The following is an 11,671-nucleotide window of genomic DNA, read 5'->3' on the forward strand; positions in this document are numbered from 1 at the left end:
GTATATTTATTTTAAATTTTAATATTTAACTTATTTATATTGATGTGATATTTTTAGAACTTTAAGGATTTAGAAATCCTTAAGAGTCAGTTGTTTAGAGTTGTTTTGTGTTAAGGTTAAAGTTGACCTAAAGTGAGGGAAGATGTACAAGATTTTTTGAGGACTTGAACTTCATAAGTTCATTTCTCAGAGTTTTAGAGATAGATTTTTAAGAGATAGACTTTGAATTCGAGGGAAATCTTTTTTTTTTCTTCAACTTTATAAAAGTATTCTAATCCTACCTTGAAGTGGAGTTTATAGTGCTTGAGTAGTGATTCTAAGCTAAGAAGCTAAGAATTAGAGATTAAATTGTTGTACAATGAGTTTTTGCAGAGTCTCGTTCTTTGTCGTTCTTCCTTTTTTCCCTTATTCATGGAAGATTCAAGGTAAGAAATTTTTTTTGTTTGATTCTTTGACGTTGTTGCATGTTGCTTATATTTTTTATTTGCTCAATGGTGGCTTAGTTTGTTGATTTTGAAGTTGTTGAAGATAGTCAAATGGGTTTTTGGAGTTGGTGAACCTAAGAACCAAATTAAATGATTTTTTGATGTATCCAAGTTGCATGTTGCATTTGTGTTATAGAAGTTGTTTAGAATCATTTTTATGGTTTGAATTTTAATTTTAGAACTTGTAGATGAGTTGATAAGGTATGAGGTCCAAAAAATGATGAAGTTACATGTGAGGTCTACATAATTTCATTGGGCCAAATTTTCATAGCCAGGGAAAATTAGGACAAAGGTCATTTTGAAGCCAAATTGGCTGAGTCAAATTTTCTTGGCTAAGCAAAATTTAGGTAAACTCACCTAAAAGTTGAATTTGTTAGGCCAAATTTCCTTGGTTAGGAAAAATTTGGACAGATTCACTTGAAAAGTGTTTCAAGTCAAATTGGTTGGCTAAATTTTCATGGCTAGACGAATTTTGGTCAGAGATCATTTTGGAGCCAAATTTTCTTGGCTATGTGAACTTTTGATAGATTCACTTGAAAGGTGAATTGGCTGAGCCAAGTTTTTTAGCCAGGAGAAATTTGGACAAAGTCATTTAAAAGGTGTTTCAAGTCAAATTGGTTGGGCTAAATTTTCTAAGCTAGGCGATTTTAGGAACTTAGAATATATTTATGCTTTTATCTATCATATTGATGTTGCAAGTTGAATAAATGTGGGACTGTATTATAATATGTTGCTTTATGATTAAAGAATCATGTTGTAAAATGTTGGTTTGAACAAGTGAAGTTGATTTGGATAATGTTCCAAGTTTTGATATGTTGTATGTTGTATAAGTAAAAGTAAGTCAAGTTGTTTAAGTTGAATTGAATAATATTACAAGTGTTTTATAAATTGTGTCGAATAAATAGAAATGTTGAGTTGAGTTGAGTTATGTTGTGATATGCATGGTTCTTGCTATTGAGATGTGTTGTGAACTTAGAACTATAGGATATGTGTTGTTTTTGAAAGTGAAAATATCTTATTTTGGGGATATGTATTGTGGTGATATGAGAGCCCAATGTTGAAAACCCTTCTTGAGATCGTTGTCTCTTAAAGTAGAGTGTTTAGTATTTACTAAGTTCTTAGTTGATACAGTATGGGCACAAAGTTCAAGCCATATCAATTTAAAAGTGATCAAATTTGAGTAAGGTATGAAGTTGAAGAGTAAAATCCTTAACTGATTTATGGAAATGTGTGTAGCATTTGGAGGGTAATTAGTGAGTTAATTCCACATAGTCTTAGTTTACGCATACTAATACTAATGTCATGGTGGATTCATACCTTAGTTGTTATATTCTTGGTAGAGGTAATGGGTTTGCTAGTTTAAGTGGCGACATTCGAAATCAATAATGTTATTGAATTGACATTGATATGCCATATCTTGTATGGAATTGGCATCGATATGTAAGACGTTGTATTGACTTTATTTCCTTTTTAGGGATCAGACATAGTGATTTGGTATAGTCAAGCTACTCAGATTGTTCACCTATGTTATAAGAGATCTCTTAGTTGAAATGTACGATAATGCATAAAGTTACCATGTTTGTAAGTTGCTATGTTGATAAGTTGTATAACGTGGTGCTATCTTGTTAAGTGGTAAAGTTGTTAAAGATTGTGTGTATTGTTAAATGTTGAGTTGAAAGTTGTGGTCAAGTTGCTAAGTTGTAAAGTTGTGCTTATGTTGTGAAGATGTTTATACAGTTAGTTTATAACTCCTATATGTTATGTTGTTTTCTTTCCATAAGAGCTTACCCTTGCTATTTTATGTTGTTAGACTATGATGATTGTATAAATATGGGACTAGTGTAAAACTAGGTTGGATGGCGAGCATGATTTTTGAGCCATGTTAGTGATAACGATGTTTTGGTCGAGGTTATTTTCATACAGCTAGGTATTGTTAGGTTGATAACATAGGATTTTTATGTTTTGTAATTCTGATATTTTTTTTGTGTGTGTATACATATACATACATATATATATATGTACATATACACATATACATATACATATATATATATATATGTATATGTATATATATACATATACATATATACATATACATATATACATATACATATATACATATATATAGGAAGCATATCAAGTGAGAGAGAATTTATTATGAGAGATGAGAGAGTTAAAATATAACCCTTAGATTAATCAAGTGAGAGAAAATTTGGGGTTTAATCAAGTGAGAAGAAATTAATCTAAAGGTTATATTTTAACCCTCTCATCTCTCATAATAAATTCCTCTCACTTGATATGCTCCCTATATATATATATATAAACACATATGCATGTATGTACATGATTGTGATGTAATTCCACTAAAGGATTTTATATTTTCAGTTGATTATTCCTTTACATATATATTGCTACATAAATATCTAAACACTGCTTACATGAAAAATTCTAAATTAGCTGATATTTATATATGTTTCCATTTCTTAGTCAATGAGTTGTAGAAAATGTAGAAACATGTCAGTTTGTTGCGTAAGTTAGTTTTAAGTTAAATTCAAAAATACAAACTTAAAAAAATTATTATTTTTTAACTTAATACTCGTATTTTAATGATATACAAATAAGTAAAAATAAATAAAAAGGAAACCTAATTCATGTTGTGGGAGAGATCGAAAGTGAAAGAACTTTTTTGGTAAAGCTTCCAATAAGCTACATGTATTAGCTTTTCTATTTTTTTTTTTAATTTATTCCACAGAAATAAGTTACTTTAATTTTTCATGCTTTTATATAAATTTTTATGGCTCACATTTTTACTCATAAGTAGAAATTAAGCAAGAAATAATTTAAGCAAAACAAACTCTATATAGTTTTTATGTTTATATTTTTTAAATTTTATAATTTAAGATATAGATTTTTAGTCCTTATATTTTTAGATTTTTAATTTTTTTTAACCATTATCATTATTTTTTTTGTAACATTGTCTTTTTTGTGTTGACATGACATTATTTTTTTTTAACATTGTCCTTTTATTTTTTCAAAGTTATTATAAATTAGGTATCAACACTTCGTGTCTATTTTCTATCTTCTACTATAATGTTTATTGTTAAGACATTTCATCTTCAAAAAATTGAAGACCTTTACAACGTAAATACAAAACATATGTTACAAAAAAGAAATTAACGATAGAGGCTAAAAGATTAAAAAATTGCAAATACAAGAATTGAAAAGATCAATCTTAAACTATACAGATTATATATGATTGAAAAAAATATGTATAATGACTAAAAAATTCATTATAAACTATAAGGAATAAAATATACAGTATGTGAAGCTATAAAAACAATTATTTTATTTTTTTTTAATATTTAGACTACATATATTTTCATTGCAAATAATAGTATTGAAATTATTTAGCAAAATTTCTTGTCTCAAGTATTTAACACAATTATATGACTAAAACTTACTCAAGATTTCATTTGTTAAATTTGAAAGCACTTGTGCCGGTTAATTCACGTTGTTTTAATATATAATAACAATTATGCTTCTTTAATTTTATAATTTAGCTTTACATACATTAGTGGAAAATCAATCTTTTACGTCACTGTTTTCTCGTCGGTCATAAAAATATCCAACGTAAAAAATACGTGGTGATATTTTTGAAATTAATCTAAACTTTTTTATGTCGAGCCAAAGGAGGTCCGATGTAAATAAGTTGTTTTATTCCCCAACACCTTCATCTTTTTCGTGCGTGCAAGTGTTTTTATATGTTTTCCTCTAGGGTTTTTCCCTGACAATTTTTGGTGACGACAACGACGGTGAGGGGTTACGACAACAACGGCAAAATTCATTTTTGATTATGAACCTATCTCTGCGATTGGGTTGAAACATTTAGGCGTTTTCATGGATTGAGGTTAGTGTTTTCATGCGTGTTGATCTTTTTGTGTAAAAATATTATTTTACTCCTGCACACAAGTGTTTTGACACTATTTTCCTTTCCAACGGTTTCCGGCTACAGCGGTGATAGACCTTTGGGCATTTTTCGTTTATGGTGCACAGTGGCAAGACCTATTTTTTATTCTTGACCTATCTCTCCGATTGAATTGAAGCAATTTAGTATTTTTTGGACATGTTTATGGATTAGGATTATTTTTTTATTTATCTATCAACCATTTTATGTCGGACGTGAAGATGTTCGACATAATTTTATGTCGACTAAAATACCCGACGTAAATTTACGTCTCCCGCATTGACATCTGACTTTTTTCCGAGATAAAAAATATAAAATAACAGACGTAAAATATCTCTTTTGTACCAGTGATGATAATATTAGGATTTACTCGGTCTTATATTTAACCAAGAATATTTGTTAAAAAAACTTATCTTTTTCGTTAAAGTTTTATATAGTTCAAGATTAAATTTATAGTTACGATTTCAATTAATATCTACACGTTACACAATAAAATTTAACTAGGTGCGGAAATTGATCAGAACCATAAACATGTGATAACACAGAAAACTAAACAATAATTTCTCCACCTTCTGCACTTGAATTCAGAAGCAGTGCCATGGATGGAACTGAAAAGGCACAATAGATTCACTAGTTGAAGTTGAAAATACAGTTCAGGTGACTAAAAGCCTTGAAATTAAGCAAAAAACATATTAACTAACCACAAATCTACAAATTAAGTTGCCGAGTGGCAATCGAGTTAGACAGACACATGTTTAGGTTTCTGATTCTGAGTATGGATTACAAGAAACAACATGGTCACATCGCAAACACTTGTTGGGTCCATTTGTCAAAGTGAGAGGCTCAGGTCAATACCCTTTTCTGCGTCCTCTTCCTTGCCACAGGTTTTGCTCCGAGATGCATCTCCTACTAGGGCCAAACTAGGGTCGGAGTTTCCGCACCGAGCTTCCTCATCCGCGAAATCTTCAAGTTGAAACTTTGGCTTCCAAACCCCAACTTTACTTTCTTCCTTGCCCCTCATAATCTCACCCTTCTTCAACTTGCTGTCACCTGACCTCAAACCGATCCATCGATCGCGAGTGTCGCGGATGTTTCTCACCAAGGCGAAGAACGTTTCCATTTTGGCTTCCTCGTCTTCTTCTTCTACTTGGCAAACTTTCCTCTTCTTGCTGCTGTTACCTGAACTCATCTCCATCTTGAAAAAGTTACTCAGAATAAAAGCTGAAGACAGAAAGAAAGGAAGATTCGGAGAAAAAGAGAGGACGCGCAACGCATGCAGACAGGACGCAGTTTCTTGGTTGCTTCCGAGTTTATAAGGACATCATGATCAACGTTGCCCAATATTCTTTAAGGAATTTAAATGACCAATATGCCACCAAATTATGGCTTTGTACCTTTTGTTCTATTATACTATGGCAAGTCAAACTAAGTCTTCGTATACTATAAGTCCTTCCATAAAACAAATGTTATGTTGCACCAAATAACAATTAATACTTGCATTTATACAAACTCGATCATGCTTGCTTTGTGTGTAATCTGTTTTTCAATTTTCAATTTAACTTTTATACAATAAAATCTAAATTTGTGTTTTCATAATAAACTTGTATTATATATTTCCTGTTTTTTTTTTCTTTCTGTTTTCGTTTCCTTTTTTTATTTACAAAATTACCATACTGCTTTTATTTTGTTGCCTAATTTCAGAGGTTTTGTACAAAAATAGTGAAAATAGCTTTTTTTCCTGTACAAATATTAGAAAATTAAAAGGAAAATAAAAACAAAGTGATACTTTTATAAATAAAAATAGAAAATAGAAAATAAAAATAAAAGTAAACATACTCTTAGTTTTTTTCTCTACGCATTGTTTGGAATAAAAATAGAGAGGGATATATGTTAATTATTTTTAATGTAAAAGTAAAGTGCATATGCATATATCCTTATGCAATTAATAAAAGTAAAGTGCATGTGCATATAACCTATGTATCATAAGTTTTTTTTTATTAATTATTTTTTTATGTGCAGACTTTATTATAAGTTAGAGTTTAGGTAAACGGGGTGTATGTGTTTTGGCATTGCACATGGTTGGGTGACGTCACTTGATTACGGCACCCATATTAGTGTATTACGTTACTTTCCTTCATTATAAAAAGAAAAAAGAAAAAAACAATGGACCTGGATTAGTTTGCTTCAACCCAAGTCCATAGAAAAATAATTAAAAATGTTTATCTTTAAGCTATTCTAAAAAGTGTACCAGTAAGTTTCACGTTATCAAACAACCAAAATCTATAGGTAACAACTGTATATATTACATTTTTCTAATTAGAGAAATACTAGTGAAAAAAATACTTTTAAAATCGGTTATTTTTTATTTTTAAAATTGGTTATCTGGCGGATTTTACAAGAGAATTTTAAAAAGTCTTACTTTTAACATCAGTCATTGACCGATTTTAAAAGTAAGACTTTTAACATTGGTCAAACATCAACCAATTTTAAAAGTTAGACTTTTAAATTGGCACAGGTCGTTCCGCTTTCCTCAAAAGGCCTAAAACTGCAGTTTGGAACGGCCCGTGCTGCAATTAGAACGACCCATCTACAATCAGAACGGTCTGTTCTGTTTGCAGAATGGCCCGTACTACAACCAGAACGTGTCGTTTTGATTGCAGAACGAGTCGTACTGCAACCAGAACGCGTCGTTCTAATAACAGTACCGGTCGTACTGCAATCAGAACAGTCTGTTCTGCAACCAGAACGACCGGTTCTTGTTGCAATACGGGGCGTTCCAAATTCAAAATTTACCAAAATGCAGTACATGAAAAAAATTAGAATATTACCTTGATATAGTAGTCTTGCAAAGAAAATGAAAAGCTAGGGACTTTAGATGTAAGTGCGAGAGAGAGTAAAGAAAGGATTGGAGGGAAAGAGAATAATTATAAGCTTTGACATTTTTAAAATCGGTTATTTAAGAACCGATTTTATATATATATCCAGTATACAAAATCGGTTCTTAATGAGCCCATTTTAAAAGTAACTTTTAAAATCGGCTCTTAATTAGCCGATTTTAAAAGTAGCACCTTTAAAACCGGTTCTTAAGGAGCCGATGTTAAAAGTAGTTTTTAAAATCAGTTCTTAAGTAACCGATTTAAAAGTAGGGGTTTTAAAATCAGTTCTTATGTAGCCGATTTTAAAGTTAGCATTTTTAAAATCGGCTCTTAAGTAACCAATTTTAAAAGTAACACTTTTAAAATCGGCTACTTATGAACTGATTTTAAAAGCTACTTTTAACATCAGCTCCTTAAGAACCAATTTTAAAAGTTGCATCAGAGACCTTTTAAAATCGATTAAAAGGTAACCGATTTAAAAAATAATGTCATTATTTACAAAATTGTCACTGCATCACTTTTAACATCAGCTGCTTAAAAGCCGATTTTAAAACTCCAATTTTAAAAGTGATTTTTGTAATAGTGAAAACTGATAATTATAATATTTAAAATTGAATGAATCACGCCTAAATTGTAATAGTAAGTTAAACTCGGCATTGAGAATTGATAAAATGATAAAAAAAATTCTTAAAATTATACATCATCAATAATTTAATTTTTAAAATATAATTAAAAATTAAATTAATATATGAAATACCAAGAAAATATTGGTCTAAATAGCAGTGAAATTGGTTTCTTTAAGCATGTTCTCGAATTCAAGTCTTATCATTAAAATAACTTGATTAGGAAGAGAGATCTATTAAAGAAAATTTCTTGTTGTATAATTGTATATATATAGTTAATCACTTATACATTGTTAGTGTAAAGTTTTTTTACACTGACAACCAATTATATATTTTAATTGTGTCATGTCACTGTTAAAAGTAAATATGTTTACAGTGACATGACACAATTAAAAAATATAATTAATTACCAGTTTAAAAGAACTTTACACTGATAATGTATAAATGATTAACTCATATATATATATATATATGTATATATATATATATAGAATATTAAATATATCATTATTGTATTATTAATTGTACATTTAATTTGACAATTGTATGTTGATATTTGTATGAAAAAAAGTAAATGTTTATATAATAAATCTAACGATCCAATATATCCTTATACTTTACGATTCAATAACTAAAGCAGTGGAAACATAATTCTATTTAGACTAAGATTTTTATGCAAATAATTCCTAGATATACATGCAACAATATATATCCCTACTATTTATCGTTCAACAACTAAAGCAGTGAAAATATAATTCTATTTAAACTAAGATTACTATGCAAATAGTTCCTAGATATACATGCAATAATACGTGTGTTATATCTACAAACAAATCCAAACTAAAGACATAATCTTAATTATCGATCAAGAAGCAAATGAAGAACAATTACACCAAGATAGCCTTAAAATAATCTGGTCATCCTCCAGCATGACTCACAAAATGAACTCTTTTTCTAGCCTATTCCTACCCTACTCCCATAATAAATACTATGATCATCGCAATCCAACCATATGGATATATGCAAGGGTAAACTTATAGAAATAACTTAATATTAAATTAACTATACAATAATTTCAACAACACAACATTCAACAACCATTAAGGTAACGACTCATCAACATAGATCAATACATCAACACAACTTTACATTTGACAACATGACAACATTTTCCACTTACAACACAACTATGCAACTTATCAACATTTCAATATAGCATATGAACAACACAATATATCAATATATCATATGCACAACACATAAATTATATGTGTTGTCACACATTCAATTGAGAAATCTCTTACAACATAGGTGAGTAGTATAAGTGACTTGACTCTACCAAACCAACTAAATAACACAATCTTTTAATTAGGCTTGCTAGATCAATAATAAATTTAGATAAAAATTCACAACACAATACGATTTTTCATATTTCACAACTTAAACTATGAAAGCCCAATTTTCTTATAAGGGTATGAGAACAAGGATATGAGACTACCACAACCTTAACATCCATAACTAAGCATAATATGGAATTAGCCCACCAACTACCCTCTAAATATTATACCCTTTCTAATACTTAGTTAGGGATTTTACCCAAACCTTGTACCTTACTTGATTTGGTTAATTTGTATATGCATGGCTTGATCTTGCCCCATATAGATCTACATTGGTTGCTTTATAATTAGTATAGCTTGAGTAGACCCCTATATTGTTTTATAATGGTTGTGTTATACACATATGACTCTACTTGACCTTCATACGACATCAACTAGATCCTAGAGGAGACTCAACATTCCAATTTAAGAGTCAACTTTTCAAGAAGAATTTTCAACAATTAAGCTTGTAGAGCACCAAAACACCATATCCTCGAAATGAGGTATTCAAATTTTAAAATAATCATTTTCTCTAGTCCTAAAAATCAACACAATCTAACTACATGATTTAAGCATTCTCAACACAGTCACCTCAACACTATACAATATACAACCCTACGATATTTCAACATTTAACAATTTATAACTTTTAACAATGTAAACATCAATATATATCATCTTAGATCAATGTATAAAGTACTAGAATCATACAATGACTTGTATCATGTGAGCAATCCAATCTATACTAACACATTTTCAACACTTAGTCGATAAAACAAGTTTTTCATTTAACATCTTATACCTAACGTCATTCTTTCCACGTCTAGTGTCATTGAGGCAAAGAACCCCTGGCCTTTCCGCACTTGAAGCTGAACTACTTGTGTCCGACGTCATTGAGGCAGAGAACCTTTGTTCCAATCACACTTGACCTAGCAAAATCTACGTCCAACCATATTTCAGGTAGGGAACCTCTACCTAACTCACGCTTGACGTCACAACACTTGAGCCTGACGACGTCCAGACAAAAAACTTTTATCTTAATCACACTCGACGCCACTCAACTAGGGCCGAGCATCACCAAGTTCAAGAGCTCCAAGGACATTCGCACTTGGCACCATTCCACCTACATTCGGCATAACCAAGTTAGAGAGTTCTCCTCTAACTCACACTCGATCCTACCAATCCCAAACCTGACATCAGTGAGGGAAATAACCTTTGGCTTACATAACACTCGACGCCATGAGGTTGTTCTCAACACGATGTCGATGTTGATTTCTACACTTAACAAACTCTCATTTTTGCTCAAAACCATCAAAAACTTAGAAAACTTCAATAGGTAATACCATATTTTTCATTTACACAACATAAGCATCTCAATTGTAATCAAAATAACCACATGAAACCAAAAATGATCAGAATTCACCAAAATCTCCCTAACATGATCATTAACCCCAAAACCCATAATACACGAATTTTACCTCATAATCATTAACATGACCATTGTTTGTTGAAATCAAACAGCATACACCTCACACCACTCAACAAGGATTCTAGTCACTGCTTCCCTTACCTTTGAATCAACAAGAATAGAGGTAAAAAGGAAGAAAAAAACTCTCTAGCTTGGACAGCTTCGCACTACGATCCTCCCAACTCGATTCTAAGTTCTCTAACACCTTGAATTCAAACACAACAACTCAAGCACACTCTAAGGAAGGATCTATATGTTCAAAGAAGTTAGCAGGAGGAAAGTAATCTCACTGACTTTAAAGCTCTTCTTTCTAGACTCTCTCTTTAAGTTCTTAAAAATAAATTTATGAAGCTCCAATCTTAAATAAAACCTTATATACCTTTTTTGAAACTTACCAATCTGACCTCTACTCAAAATAACCTCCTAAACAACAAAAGCTCATTAGGATTTCTAGATCTTTAGAGTTTCACAACAACATTTAAATTAATAAAATCAACAAGATTAATAAAACTTCACATTGTTGCAATAAATTTATTTATTAAATATTTTATATTTTAATTATACATATTTTCATCCAAATATATCAAATTACTTATTATTGAATTATCCAAAAGATAAAAATATTTAATAAAAATATAAAAGATATGTTATAATTTAGCCAATAAATACTTTTTTTTTTTCTCTCCCCTCTATATATATCTCTATATATATATATATTTGATTGTGAATTTTGATGTATATTCAAATGATTAAAGATGTACAAATATCCTATGTTATTCTAATTTATATAAATGTGTATTTTGAAATATTATTTTTAATGGATCAATTTTTTTTATATAAAATTTACTTATATCTAATAAGAGGTATTATTAATCAAAA

General features: G+C 30.0%; 1 protein-coding gene across 1 annotated transcript; it reads right to left on the bottom strand.

Annotated features, from left to right (window-relative positions):
• Nucleotides 1–4,999: 4,999 nt before the first annotated feature.
• On the bottom strand, nucleotides 5,000–5,751 carry LOC109809528 (uncharacterized). Its single transcript, XM_020372866.3, has one exon. It carries the CDS (start codon nucleotides 5,642–5,644, stop codon nucleotides 5,279–5,281), a length of 366 nt encoding a protein of 121 aa, XP_020228455.1. The 5' UTR covers nucleotides 5,645–5,751; the 3' UTR covers nucleotides 5,000–5,278.
• Between the last annotated feature and the right edge of the window lie 5,920 nt (nucleotides 5,752–11,671).

Source organism: Cajanus cajan, chromosome 7 (genome assembly GCF_000230855.2).
Source record: "Cajanus cajan strain Asha chromosome 7, NIPB_CcT2T_4, whole genome shotgun sequence".
NCBI classification, from domain to species: domain Eukaryota; kingdom Viridiplantae; phylum Streptophyta; class Magnoliopsida; order Fabales; family Fabaceae; genus Cajanus; species Cajanus cajan.